Source organism: Mixophyes fleayi, chromosome 4, assembly GCF_038048845.1.
Source record: "Mixophyes fleayi isolate aMixFle1 chromosome 4, aMixFle1.hap1, whole genome shotgun sequence".
NCBI lineage: Eukaryota > Metazoa > Chordata > Amphibia > Anura > Limnodynastidae > Mixophyes > Mixophyes fleayi.
The window spans coordinates 95,905,564-95,920,331 of NC_134405.1; the positions used below are offsets into that span (position 1 = coordinate 95,905,564).

The window sequence follows — 14,768 nt, forward strand, 5'->3', positions numbered from 1 at the left end:
CAGTGACCAGCTTCCAGAGCTGCGAGCAAGGGGCTGTCTGTGATTTGCACTGTCTGCTTCAAACCGCAGCTGGAGAGCCGCCGATGTGGCTCAGTGTCTATTTGACAAAATAAGAGAAAAGAAGAAGTAAAATGAAAGAAAACAGTGCCAAAGGCAGCTTCTACCAAAAATGCCCCCTGCACTGCCGGGCACTAAACCGTGGACCTTATAGGATGGGGGGGTATAGAGGGGGAAGGCACTACAGACAATAATAAAGTGCCTGCACACCTAGATCATATACTATACCCCAAGGTATCCGCGGTCCCTTCAATGGATGACTGAGAATTTTTTTATTTTTTTACAAACTGCAACAGTAGGACAGAGAGCGCTTGGAATGACCCAAAGGTTCCAGGCAAAGAAGGGAAGGTAGATTTATGAGATAGCAGAGACTGCAATATCTTTCCATTGAGATGAGTAAGCTAATGCATAACAATTACACCCATGTTCACATTAGCTGTCCAATTTGCATTACAATCCAACTAGCTAGGGAGAGAGAAGTGCAGCCATGTCCTTCTGTGAATAAGAAATGTATGCATCTTGGAATAATCCAAGCATGATGTTAAAGCTGTGCTTGAAGATAAGTGTGGGAGTAATTCCTGTGGTTTTTCAGCCTAGTATAGGAGAGGAACCATGAAGGGGGTTGGGGGGATCGGGGCAATCACCCTCCCCCCCCCCCCAGCAAGGCAGGACTGTCTGTGGCTGCACATTATTTACATGTTACCATCGGCTGAAAGGCAGTCAGGGAATCCTGTCTGGCCGCTCCGATTGTGTTTTAAACACAATCAGCATGGCCGAACAACATCCTCTGTCTGCCTGTCTCTGGTGACGGGAACATGTATATACTGCCGCTACCTACTACAATGGAAAAGGTGAAGAGAGCGCGGAGTAAAACACCCCTGAACCATGTAACCCTGAGAAGACTGGCTGCAAAGCTTGTGAGGAGCACATGAATAGTGAAACAAAAATAGTATGTCCAGATATCAATTAAGCATTATTCATTTATTGCAATAGAGTGTGCAATCAACAAAGATAGTACAGCTGAACAGACACAACAGTACAACAAGTTACTACCCCTCTGCTTATCTTCACCTAGTGACCATACAAGGACCAAACAATTCATTGTGCAACTTAACACATCTGAAGGTGGCAGAAGTGACAAAAACAGATGAATCCCCCCCTCAGAGGGTTATGTTACACACTCACAAGAGAAGAGATTCCACCAGTGATGCACACTATTATGCAGATTACATTAACTCTATCAGTACAAGTGCCAATAATTACCTTCACAATAGGGTGCATTTTCCTCTACTTTGAAGTGTAGCTTTCAGCTTCTTATGAATTGGATTTAGAAACAGTAATGAGTTCTATTTTTCCTTAAGATTAACAAGGAGTTGCAATTAAAATAAGCACAGTGTGTTGTTCTAGTGTAAATTACACTGGCAAAAAGCGTGGAAGCACACCTTACTACAAAACCCCAACCTGCTCTTGTGAGAACAGCAAAAACACAATAATCAGAGGAAAAGGCCTATAGGAAATATCTCACAAGTTTAAAATCCACTCACAGTAATGCCTGTATCACTAGGAATAGGTCCTGTGCTTGCACCGATGCTATGCTGGATGGCCTAAGAAAGTTGACTTCAGAATTGCAAGTAACAGCAATGAGGCATTGCAGAAACCTGCATCTCTATATAGCAAAAGGCAAAGGGCTAGATTTACTAAGCTGCGGGTTTGAAAAAGTGGGGATGTTGCCTATAGCAACCAATCAGATTGTAGCTGTCATCTTGTAGAAGGTACTAAACAAATGAAAGCTAGAATCTGATTGGTTGCTATAGGCAACATCCCCACTTTTTCAAACCCGCAGCTTAGTAAATCTAGCCCAAAGTCTCTAATGGCATCAAGTTACAAGCCCAGGCAAGAACTAGGTAGCATTATGGGCTACCAGTTTGAAGCCACAAAAATGCTGATCTTCCAACCATCTGAAACTATCTTTTTTCCAGACTGCCTTTTGCTCAAGAGTCTAAGCTGAAGTTGCTTTCTTTTAAGAGATCTCATTTCAACAGCTACTTTTAAACCCACAGCACATGTTGTTAGGATAGGCACTTTATTACCGTCGCCATAGACTAGGGTTTCCTTTGATGACAGTGCTTTCAGCACATTGGGGAACAGTTCCAAGGACTTCCCATTGGATAGGCTCCCAGCTTTCACCGCATCAACATACAAATTAGCCAGATCAAGAAGTGAGGCTCCTGGAAGTTGATGAACCTAAAAATAAAAAGGAAACCTAATAGTGACTGTAACAACTCTTATGGCTAGATTTACTAAGCTGCGGGTTGGAAAAAGTGGGGATGTTGCCTATACCAACAAATTAGATTCTAGCTGTCATTTTGTAGAAAGCACTAAATAAATGAAAGCTAGAATCTGATTGGTTGCTATAGGCAACATCCCCACTTTTTCAAACCCACAGCTTAGTAAATCTAGCCCTTAGAGGATAATCTCATGTTGGTATTAAAGCACATTGGCCACCTTGAATTCATATTTCCTGATTTTTAGGTTATATCCTTTTCTGTGAGCCTAATGGGGAACACTGGAAACACTGGGTAAAGAGGTGCAGAACAGGAGCTTGGGTACTTTAAATCAGTCTAAACGTTCAAGCTCCTCCCCCTCTCTACCCCACATAGGCTGCTGGGACTTCAATATTTTTCTAACAAAGCCCCAACGAAAGAACTATGAGTACAGTAACACGAGAGAGGAAAGAACAAGGTTCTCCAACAACAGGAACAAGAAACATGCAACAGCCAAAAGCGTTACCTCCAGCATTAACAGCCCCACGATTTCAGCAGCCACTTCTCTCTGCAAATCTCCAGACTCCACAAGCTCTATACAGCGTGTATAGGCAGCAACCCTCCGGCGAACTGCTACATCCTCAGAACATGGAGACCCTGCCCAGGAAAAACTAACTTAAAAATATGTGGAGGTCACAATGATACAGTAAACAGGGTAAAAATGATGTAGTAGGGGTAATATTTTAAAGAGTAGCAAACATTACACAAATCTAAATTACTTTCTATATGAAGACTTTGTGTAATGTCATCAATAAACATATAAAGTTTATATTATGCAAATACATTTACCTTTAAAAATACCACGCAATAATGCCCCAGGCTCCTTCCCACTAACTGCATGTTTACTGATGAGCTTTACTATCTGAAACAAGAGACAGAGAGACCATTAAACAATAAGCTTGTAGGTAAATTGTATCAGGTCCTTTGGATTATTAAGGGCTAGATTCACTAAACTGCGGGTTTCAAAAAGTGGAGATGTTGCCTATTGCAACCAATCAGATTCTAGCTGTCATGTTGTAGAAAATACTAAATAAATGAAAGCTAGAATCTGATTGGTTGCTATAAGCAACATCTCCACTTTTTCAAACCCGCAGTTTAGTAAATATATCCCTAGGTCTTTTAAAAATGTGTGGAAAAAATGAAGAACACTAAAAAAGGCTGTTATAAAAGTGCTGCAAGTCTACTTCTGAAGTGAAAGTTTCCTATCACAATTTTGCAGTGATTTGCAACAACTTTACCGAACAGCATTTTTTTTTTTACATTTGAAATACAAATGCTGCCTCTGCCTGCACCAAACAAAATAGCTCATTCTTGAGCAGCACTAATAATCGTCTGTAAAAATAATACTGTATTTATGTTCTGAATACACCTGTGCAGATTAAACTGTCTGTTATCTTCATATGACATAAATATAATTCCAGTTTCTTCATTAAAGACACTGTCATGAATGTTCCTTCCTGTTTCTAGCGGACCATTGCACATTCTCCCTTTCGCTAAAGCTGAAAACACATACATTTGTGCAGCACATGTTCACAAAAAAAGTGTGTGCCTACATATATATGCAAATTCGGTACTTGCACCTCCTTACAGTTGCAGAGGCAGAACTGGGGAGGGAGGGGGTGTGCAAACACAGGCCGAGTACAGTAATGGCATAACCGCATGGAGACGTAGATACACCTGTCAATAGCTATATCACTTAGGTGTGGGAGAGCTGGAGGAAAAACATGCTGATGATGATCGTCATCAATAGATAACAGCTTCTGATTGGTTATTAAACGATTTAGTGGGTGTATTTTATAATTCATTTTTTACTACTTCCATTCATACACGAGAAGAAATATTGTACCTACTGTGTTCTAGAGGGGGTTTTTTTGCCTCTGACTCAGCATATGGCAGTAAATATGCTATGTTTACATTTGGAAATATCTAAAAATATGTACTGATTATATGAAAACTTGTTTTATTTCACATTATGCTGTTTCAGTCAATGTTTTATATATTTTTTTAAGCACTCCTATTTTTTTTTATTAATATGGCTGTGTTCATGGCAATATTTTAACATCATGAAAAAAAGAACCATAGCTGCTGACTATGGAACCGCTCTTCACCTCTGCATCTTGGATAGTCTTAAGATATTGTTGAAGTTCATCAGTTTTCTTTTCAGCAACTAAAGACAAGATTTTCTGGTCCATGGTATTACACAAGACACCCTGAAAATAAATATTACATTAGTGCTTGTACTAATAATACTCGTAATAGGAACAGATGACTCAAATGTAGTATAATTAAAGTGTTACCTCTTTATAGAGGCAACTTAAAACATAGGTCAGAACTGGTGTTACACTAAGGATGGTTTAATAAAGAGGATAATGTGATGTAATTACTAAATATGTATTTTCCTGCAGTATACCTAGGGATGAGTGTGCTGTTTTAAAGAGGCAGCACTGTGTAATACAGTACAAGCAATGTTACCCTGTGTCCATTTCGCAACACTAAATAAAACACAGCTCAAATGAGTTTTTGGTGGATTAACAATAATGTTGCTATATAATGTAGGCTGTTCAACATGGGCATCTATGTGGTGTAAGGAGTAACTTGCCCACCTTGGGATTACAGCAACAATAATGTGTAGTAATACTGGGGTAGGGCGAATACAGTGAGTCCCAGGATCCCGGGACAGAAATACTACAGTAGTATTTCTGTTCAGATAACACAAATAAACCTCATAACTGTCCTCCCAAAAGGCCAGATGATCAGTTGGTAGATATGTGTCAAATCCAAGAGAGAATTAATGTAAGGAGAATGAGACATGACCTGTTGCAGAATCTATGCAGGGTGACATGACCTGGGAGTGATGCAACCAAGCAGTGATGTGCGCAGTGTTACTATTGAGTTTAGAGGCCTATTTACCATTTGGAAACGGCGTTCACCAAAGATGGCGTTAGCCATTCAATCCTATGGGGAGAGGGTTGCATGTGCAGTAAGGAGTCTAGGTGAGAATCCAGAGATTTCATTACAACATAGTCATCGCCTGGACAGCCTCTTATCGGATGCGTTGTTCCGACATGACTAATGATAAATTGCACGGTTGAGTCACCTGTCTTCGCTGCGATGACAGAAGATACTAAACAGGGCAAAATTGCAAACCATGTTAAATAGGCTCCATACTGTGGTAGTGGCGATCTTCTAAAGCACTAAACATATCCCTTGCCAGTTAGGCACAACCCCTCCATGGTTTGACTATACCCTCTACACCTGCATGCCAATGCTTTGCATGGGGCACACATGAGATCATACCCTCCCCCCTGAAATGTTTCCTGTAAACACCCATCGTTTCCTATAGTCTTATATGTTAATGGACTTTCTTTCACAAATGCACCTGTACACTAGCACTGCATAAATGTCACATCAGTGCAATAAGGTCAATAGGCAAGACAAGCGAATACAATTTAATAAACCAGCAGGCACGGAGAATAATGACAGCCATACTAATTGGGTGATCACTGCGTACACGGAGCTCACCCGCAGTCTGGAGACAGGGCGCAGCTCCGGGTGTCCTCCGACCAGTCCTCTCGGTGAGCCGGTCCCAGATAACTAGCCGCGGGTTCCAAATCTCCCGCGCCCGGCGTCACTTCCGCCATCACTAGGAATTGGTCATTCCTCGCTGTGACGTCCTGACAGCGGGCTGTTCATTAAAGCCTACGGCCATACATTTATCTATATGTGACATACAGTGCACTCCTCACATGCCCGTGCGGTAATGGAGGAAGATACGTGTGCCCTAAAAATATACCGATCATAAGCATGTAAAATGTAATCAGGATAGAGAGTTATACACAGAAGTTGAAGCCCCTCAATACACGGGCCAGTGGCGCAATGGATAACGCGTCTGACTACGGATCAGAAGATTCTAGGTTCGACTCCTGGCTGGCTCGTTGTATTTTTTGTTTGTTTGTTTTATTTCTATTTGGTTTATAAATGAATTACCTGACAACTTAACATTATTCAGAAACTAAGGAAACCATTAGGAGAGAGATCAATGTAAATGTAAGATGGAAACTGATAGATTTTTGAGAGTTTATGGTCCTTGATAACTTCACAAATTCAGTGACTGTACTGAGTTCTGTGCTACCTGTGAAAAGTACTGTAGTATAACAAAATATCGTTTTCAGCATAGTAATGCAAGCGGGCCAGTGGCGCAATGGATAACGCGTCTGACTACGGATCAGAAGATTCTAGGTTCGACTCCTGGCTGGCTCGTTGTGTTTTTTGAGAAGTTGCTTGTAAAATATGCTAAAGGGTTTCTCTGTCTGTCGGGGTCCACTTAGAGAATTATATCAGCACGTCACATTGATTCCGAACTTATATGGTATGTTTATTTAGATTTTACAGTGTTGCTTCATTTGTTGTTCATGAATTTGACTTACTATTCATAGTATAAATATTACTTTGCAGTCCCAATATTAACAATAACGCAAATAATATGACTGTACTTGTAAATAATATGTCACATTGCAGCTTCAGTATAAAAGTCTGTAGCACAGGGAATAATATGGACCTGTATTTGTGCAGAGAGTGCAAATCTGCTCGTTGTGTTTACTATTGCTAGTATTAATATAAACATCCCTGTACTTGTGGAACATGATATGCAGTCCGAGACAACTGCAGTAAAAATGTCTGTAGCACTCGAAATACCTATTTATATAGTGCTGGGTTTGTAAAGAGTGCAATTCTCTAACACTCCTTTATCATACTAGTGTCAGCAGTAACGCAACAAATATGCCACTGAAACTATACTCCTAGTAAATGATATGCAGTCAGAGATAGACAGCTTAAAACGTTATAAAAGTTTATTGCACATAAAATACTTATTTATATAAGATTAGATGTGTAAAGAGTGTAATTTACAGTTCCTCCATAAAACACTCTGCATTACTACCAACAGGAGCTCACGCAGGGCCAGTGGCGCAATGGATAACGCGTCTGACTACGGATCAGAAGATTCTAGGTTCGACTCCTGGCTGGCTCGGCTGTAACTTTTATCTGTTCTAAATGTTTCAGTTGTATTGTTCAAAGTTCTCAATATTCTAGAATCACACAATACAAAACTTCACTCTGTTTATTCGTTTAGTAAGCACAACACATATCTCTTAAGCACATTATAATATCAAGCAGCAGGGCCTGATCAGCCAAAAGGCTGCAGCCTGGGGCGCCGGGTCGGGGGGGGGGGCGCAGCAGCCGCTGGGTAATAGAAAGATTTTTTCTTTTTTTTATTTCTTTTTTTTGAAAGATTTTTTTTTTTTTCTTTTTTTTTTTTTCAACCCCAGCCCGCCCGCCCGCGAAAATGTTTCCTTACGGGGTCCGCCTGTGGTGTATGGAGTCCGCCTATGACTCCATACTCAGGCTATAGTATGCTGAAAGGGGCTGTCATCTGCCGTCACTGCGGCCGCGGTGCGCTGTTCAGTGTGGTCACGTGAGATGTTAACATCTCACGAGACCACACTAAGCAGACAGAGCGCGCCTGCACTGAAGAAACAGTCACTGCTGGACGCCGGAGCGCACAGAAGATTTCTCGGCAGGTAAGTAAAAAAAGTAAACTGCACTGTGGGCTGCCCATGGAGTGATAATAACCCAGGGGGAGGGGAACCTTAGGCACCAGAAATTCATGGGGGGGGGGGAACCTCAGGCACCAAAAATTCATGGAGGGGGGAACCTCAGGCACCAAAAATTCATGGGGGGGACCCTCAGGCACCAAAAATTCATGGGGGGGGGGACCCTCAGGCACCAAAAATTCATGCAGGGGGGACCCTCAGGCATCAAAAATTCATGGTGGGGGAAACTTAGGGGTCCAAAAATTCATGGGGGGGACCCTCAGGCACCAACAATTCATGGGGGGACCCTCAGACACCAAAAATTCACGAGGGGGACCCTCAGGCACCAACAATTCATGGGGGGGGACCCTCAGGCACCAACAATTCATGGGGGGGGGACCCTCAGGCACCAAAAATTCAGGGGGGTCCTCGGGCACCAAAAATTCAGGGAGGGCCCTCAGGCACAAATAATTACTGGGGAAGGGCTCAGGCACAGATCATGACTGGTGGGGGGGAGTGGCACATATCATGACTTGGGGGCGGGGGAGGGGGATAAATATTTTTCTCTATATGGGGGCCAGAGGTGAGATCATGATTCGGGGGGTGGGGGGGTAAATAAGCTGCAGGGGGCATAAAAATTATAAATTGGCTAAGGGCTGGGGGGGCTAATTAACTGACTGTCATGGGTTGGTAGATGTTAGTATATTATTATAAATAATTTTCATATCTTTTATTATCTATATATGCCTGTAGTAAGGGGTTGTTTTATTTGGTCATAATGGAGTGTTGTGTTTAAATCATTCAGGGTTTGTTAACATTTTGCATTTTTGCACATTTTCAATACAGGACCCCAATGTTCCAGAAGCCAACTGACAACAACGCTTCACGAACAAGCAAGAGAGAAAATCAGGTAGTCTACACTGCAAGATCCAGCAAGAGAGAACATCAGGTAGTCTACACTGCAAGATCCAGTAAGAGAGAACATCAGGTAGTCTACTCTGCAAGATCAGGTAAGAGAGAACATCAGGTAGTCTACGCTGCAAGATCAGGTAAGAGAGAACATCAGGTAGTCTACACTGCAAGATCCAGTAAGAGAGAACATCAGGTAGTCTACACTGCAAGATCAGGTAAGAGAGAACATCAGGTAGTCTACACTGCAAGATCCAGTAAGAGAGAACATCAGGTAGTCTACACTGCAAGATCAGGTAAGAGAGAACATCAGGTAGTCTACACTGCAAGATCCAGCAAGAGAGAACATCAGGTAGTCTACACTGCAAGATCCAGTAAGAGAGAACATCAGGTAGTCTACACTGCAAGATCAGGTAAGAGAGAACATCAGGTAGTCTACGCTGCAAGATCAGGTAAGAGAGAACATCAGGTAGTCTACACTGCAAGATCCAGTAAGAGAGAACATCAGGTAGTCTACACTGCAAGATCAGGTAAGAGAGAACAGTGCAATCTGTCTTAACTTTGAATGTGTATTTTTACTTTAGTGACATTTTAATGTGTTTTCAAACTAATGTGGGCCTGCTTCATGAATGTAAGTAATTAAAAAAATAAGTAAGTTTTCACCTGGACAAAACCATGTCACAATGCAAGGGATGCATATTAGTTTATTATTTTGCACACAAGTTAAATACTGGCTGTTTTTTCATGTAGCACACAAATACTTGTTAGCTTTATGTTTACACTGCAATTTAAAGTTGATCTAGAACATGGCCTACCCTAACTATAAACCTTTCCCCACATTTTAATTTACATCCCCCTCCAATGCAACATGGTCTTGCCCACGTGCAAAGTTACAATTTTTGGGGGATTTCCTTTCCTTAATGAATCAGGACTATGTGTTTTTATGTATTAATATTTTACAATTTTGTGCATATGTATACATATACACATGTATGTATGTATATACACACACACACACGTACACGTACACGTACACGTACACGTGAAGTGGGCTGGTAGACTGTGTAATTCCATACCTCCACTTCTACTGCCTTAATTGTAAAACTGTTCTAAGCTTCCACTTTGAAGACTGTGTATAAATATAGAAATATAGGTATTGGTTGGGGGGGGCGGTGCGGGAAGGGGGGGGGGTGTCAAGGGGTGTGTTAGCCTGGGGTGGCTGGAACCCTTAATCAGGCCCTGGCAAGCAGGTAGCCTCTTTTTTTTTTACCAGTATGAAAAAGTTAACTAGTTTTTCAGGCTCACACATCATGTTTTATATGCACATAAATACATAGTACATTGTACATCAGGGCACAAGTCTGAAGGGGCTCATGAATATTTTGGGTTTATATGGTTAAGATTGATGGTGGGGGGGGCAGCATTTTTCTTTCTCGTCCCAGGCGATAAAATTTTAAGTAACGGCTCTAAATGTAAACAAATACATTTACATAAATACATTTACAGTTTAAAATTGTAAAAAAAAAATAAAAGTTATACTAAGTTATACTAAGTTATTGCGGATAATATGAAACCACTATTATGCACAGATAATTTAACCCATAGTAGGGCCAGTGGCGCAATGGATAACGCGTCTGACTACGGATCAGAAGATTCTAGGTTCGACTCCTGGCTGGCTCGAATTCATTTTATTCTTATTTTTCCATTTATTTTAAAAGTGGTAAACATGCAGCTGTGAGTAGAAAAGTAGCAGGGGTGATATTGATTTTAATCGGACATATATGGATATATGGATTAAATAGAAAGAATAAATCTGAATGGTTTATTAATACATTGTGAGGTATTGTGTTGCTATGTTTTAGTGTACACCACATAAAATGTTCCTAATGCACATCTTGATGTGTTTTATTTTTAAAGCAGAACTATTTAATTAATGTTTAATTATTATTGCATTCAGTATATACAGAACAATGGAGACTGGCTTAGAAAAAAAGGTATATTACTATTACAGCTCCAAGCCACTGTCTCAGCTGCCTCGGCAATATTTTTTGGTAAATGTGGGAGATATGTAATCCACTGTATTGCAATGATCGTATCACGATAAGAGAGTGCAAAATTGCAAATGATGACACATCCCTATTTTTGTGTGCTTCAACCCAATTTTATGCAGTATGCATAGAGTTTGCACAGGAAAATGTTTGTGTCTGCTGTGATTATTTTTCTATATCCTCAGAGGTGGCTTAAACCAGGCCACAGCTTGCAGGGGGACTATTTTTGATCTTGTCTGGTGCACGTTACATGGAAGAGTGCATTTCTAGGTGGTGAGAGTGGGCGCTATTTATTTAATGGGGGTAGGCGCTATTAATTTATTAGTGAGGACTATTCATTTAGTAGTGGGATGAGTGTGGTGGAACTATTTAATGGTGTGGTGATGGTGGTGCCTATTGATTTAAGCTAGGAACGATTAATTTAATGTTGGAGTGGTTTGGGTGCTTTTTTTTTTATTTTTTAATATGGACATAATTTGGTGAGAAGCCTAATTATAAAATGAGAGTGCTATGAATTTAATTTCAGTGTGTTTGTGTCATTATAATAAATTAATGTATGTATGTTAGGTGACCAGTATATGAATGTATGTGTGTGTGTGAGAGTGCAGGTGGGGGCTAATTATTGGGTGCTATTTTATTTGTGAGGTGATGGTGGGGCTATTTAATTAAATAGTGGGTCCTATGAATTTAAGATTGAGGAATTGGACCTTTAATTTAATGCTGGGGTGGTGAGCTATTAATTGATTGTGGGGCTGTTTGGGGAGAATGATGTCTATTTATTAAATGTAATTATGAATTATTTAATGCCTGGGATTGTTGTAGGAAATGGTTATATTTGTTAAACGTAAATGCTATTTAAATTATTGCTGGGGCTGTTTGAAGGGAGGGAAATAGGTTTATATATTAAATGTGTTTGCTATCTAATGTCATGGTTGGTTGGAGGGAAAGAGATCTATTTAACAAATGTGAATATTATTATTTTAATGTTGTGGCTGATGGGAGGCCTAATTATAAAACGTTGGTTCTATTGATTAACACTGGGACTCGTTGGAGTTTTCTAAATTTTATGTACCCATTTTTTATCCAAATAGGGCCTCCAATATTCCAGGATCCAGACAACCAGCAAATGAGCTAAAAGAAGCCCCAAGTAGTGAAAGTAACAAGAACAGGTAGGAGAGAGCAGGACAGTCTGCCAACTGTCCTGAGTCTGATGGGACAATCCCGAATTTGGGTGACTGTTTCGCTTAGGACAGTTAGGAGGTATGTCCAGGGGCGGATCTTGGAAATTGTTATACCGGGGCGATTTAGGAGGGGCGAATTAGGTCCGTTCGGCAGTGACAGTCAGGGACAGTGTGCTGCCCGCCCGCTCTGATTGTGTTTTAAACACAATCAGAGGGGGCGGGCAGCACATTGTCCCTGCCTGTCACTGCCGAGCGGACCTGCACATACTGTGCAGCTGTCAGGCGCCGTCCCAGTGCTGTGTCCGTTGCACAGGGACGGACGCCTGCTACTGCCTTTGAGCGCTCGGTTGCTAGGCAACCGAGCACACTTCCGGGTCTGCGGTTACGCGTTCCGTCAACGGAACGCTCCCCAGTAGTTCTGGCGGTGGTGTTCAGCCGCTGATTAGTGCAGGTATTTAAAGTTCACTCTGGCACTAGGAGAGTGCCAGAGTATTAGGTCCACCCTAGCTCCAGTGTTCTTGTGCAGTTCTTGTTCCTCTGTGAATTACCCGGATTGTTCCTGACCATTCTTCTTCTGTTCTCCCTGTGTACTGGACCCGGCTTACTGACTATTCTCTCCTGCGCTTCTGACCTTGGACCCGGCTATCCCGGACTACGATTTTGGATTCTCCCTGTGGCATAGCCTGATTTCTCGGTTCTGATCCAGCTTGCCTGACACCGCTTCCATCCTACCGCTTCTGGTTGCTCCCTCTGAGGGCCGCGACCTGCGTGTCTCCTGCAGCTAAGACCATACTTCCTTAAGGGGTTCCTGGTGAAGACCTGGGACACGTTAGACTCCGCGCCTCTTTGGTGAGTAGTGCCAAAACCAATAAGCAGAATATTCTAAGTTGTGAAAGCAGCCGCCGGCAGCAAGCCCCTGCTAAGGGGGGTGGGGGGGGGCGCGATTGCCCCAATCGCCTCCCCCCCCCCTGGATCCACCACTGGGTATGTCCCGCTTCACCGTGTACTGCTCATGAAGGCAGAACTGTGTGCACCTAACAGTAGTGCGTGCACACAGTATTGCCTGTGTATTTGTCTAAAAGGGTAGCTATGCTACATCATAGGGGGTTACCCTGTCTAAAGTGCACTGAGCCCCCAGAGCCTTAATTAAGCCCAGGCTCTGGGCCTGGGCATAAAAATATATATATGGATTAAGCAACATTAAAATAGCCTAGTTTTATATAGATAAATATATATTGTACCAAAAACCTCCCTTTAAGGACGGGCTGCTACTTATGGCTACTTACGAGTTCTGTGTGCTTGCCCCCCCAGGCTAAAGTCTGCCAGCCCTCCCCTGGTCAGAACTTTGCCCAGACCATGCTGAGCAGGCTGGGGCTTTCTCCAACTATGACAGGGGTACCCCAATGCTGCTGGTTTCCCTGTTATATTGTGACCAGCTCAGCTTGTCATTGTCTAGTGCTGGTTGTGACTTTTATGGGAGTCCCCATAGGGTTTGTCACCCTACATTAGGAGAACTAGGTCAGGCTATGAACACTGGTGCTTAGTTTACATATGGGGCAGGTACTACGGTGGTTTATTTATATATGTATTTTTTAATAAACATCAAACCGCCAGTCACCATCATTGAGGTTGCAGCTGCATCATGATACACTTAAAAAATGTCGTAAATGTATTTTGTTGTGGCCCCATACTAACACACTATGCCGAGCTGCAGGTATCTAAAGATACATTCACCATAAAATGCTTATGATTATACTAGCCAAGGTGATCTAGTTTTAGGCCATTGTTAAACCAATAAAGTGAATAAGTGTTTTTTTCCCATGTGCTATTTATTGAATTTTATGAAAGTGTATTATGTTTGTGAAGTAACTAACCCAGCTATCAAAGTGTATGAAATGATGAAGTGAGCAATTTTTTTTCGCTAATAGTTGGGAAATCCAAGCATTAAAGACGTTTGTGGTATTAAGCTGAGATATGAGCACACATCCCAAGGGTCCTGATTTTAGCATAGTAGGGCCAGTGGCGCAATGGATAACACGTCTGACTACGGATCAGAAGATTCTAGGTTCGACTCCTGGCTGGCTCGAATTCTTTTTATTCTTACTTTTCCATTCATTTTAAAAGTGGTAAACATACAACTGTGAGTAGGAAGCTAGCAGGTGTGAAAATTCCTTTTAATCTGACATCTATATATGGATTGAATATAAAGAATAAATCTGAATGGTATATTAATACATTGTGAAGTATTGTGTTACTATGTTTTAGTGCACGCCACATAAAATGCTCCTAATCCACATCTTTATATGTATGGTCCCCAAGTATCTGTTATATACGGCTGAAAATGCTGCCACAAGTTTTGCGCAGTGTGACTACTATTGTGTGAAATGCATAATTCTGTTGCAAAAATTCAGTTGTTTCCAGTTCTAAATCAGGCCCTAAGGATCTAGTAGCAATTGCCAGTGAAGAAGTGGCTGTCATCTACTGAGAGACTATCACCCTCAGTGGCACCGAGAGAGGTGGGTGGGCCTATACAAAGTCCCGGGACCCAGGCCTCAAATGGAGCCAAGTAGTTTATTTTATACATAGTATTTTTGTAGATAATACTCCACTTCTGCTTTCACACTTGTTTTCTAACTGCAATCACCTCGGCTGAAATAG

The 14,768-nt window shown here is 41.7% G+C and overlaps 1 protein-coding gene and 5 non-coding genes across 8 annotated transcripts in view; 5 read left to right on the forward strand and 1 right to left on the reverse strand.

Moving 5' to 3' along the window:
• FANCI (FA complementation group I) overlaps window positions 1–6,163 on the reverse strand; it is a 61,103-nt gene extending 54,940 nt beyond the window's left edge. Inside the window, exons 1-5 of one of the 3 annotated variants that reach the window (XM_075207772.1) lie at window positions 5,904–6,163; window positions 4,490–4,591; window positions 3,171–3,243; window positions 2,848–2,978; window positions 2,148–2,301 (exon numbers count right to left, since the gene is read on the reverse strand). In XM_075207772.1, coding sequence (XP_075063873.1) covers window positions 2,148–2,301; window positions 2,848–2,978; window positions 3,171–3,243; window positions 4,490–4,573 — 442 coding nt within the window. In that variant the 5' untranslated portion in view covers window positions 4,574–4,591; window positions 5,904–6,163. Of the gene's footprint in view, window positions 1–2,147; window positions 2,302–2,847; window positions 2,979–3,170; window positions 3,244–4,489; window positions 4,592–5,892 lie in introns of those variants that run through there. The other 2 variants (XM_075207773.1, XM_075207774.1) reach the window with 2 other exon arrangements.
• Window positions 6,164–6,243: 80 nt separating this feature from the next.
• TRNAR-ACG (transfer RNA arginine (anticodon ACG)) lies at window positions 6,244–6,316 on the forward strand. The gene has a single exon. It is a non-coding gene; the product is annotated as a tRNA-Arg (tRNA).
• Window positions 6,317–6,568: 252 nt separating this feature from the next.
• TRNAR-ACG (transfer RNA arginine (anticodon ACG)) lies at window positions 6,569–6,641 on the forward strand. The gene has a single exon. It is a non-coding gene; the product is annotated as a tRNA-Arg (tRNA).
• Window positions 6,642–7,337: 696 nt separating this feature from the next.
• On the forward strand, window positions 7,338–7,410 carry TRNAR-ACG (transfer RNA arginine (anticodon ACG)). The gene has a single exon. It is a non-coding gene; the product is annotated as a tRNA-Arg (tRNA).
• Window positions 7,411–10,488: 3,078 nt separating this feature from the next.
• TRNAR-ACG (transfer RNA arginine (anticodon ACG)) lies at window positions 10,489–10,561 on the forward strand. Its single transcript has one exon. It is a non-coding gene; the product is annotated as a tRNA-Arg (tRNA).
• Window positions 10,562–14,123: 3,562 nt separating this feature from the next.
• TRNAR-ACG (transfer RNA arginine (anticodon ACG)) lies at window positions 14,124–14,196 on the forward strand. Its single transcript has one exon. It is a non-coding gene; the product is annotated as a tRNA-Arg (tRNA).
• Window positions 14,197–14,768: the final 572 nt, after the last annotated feature.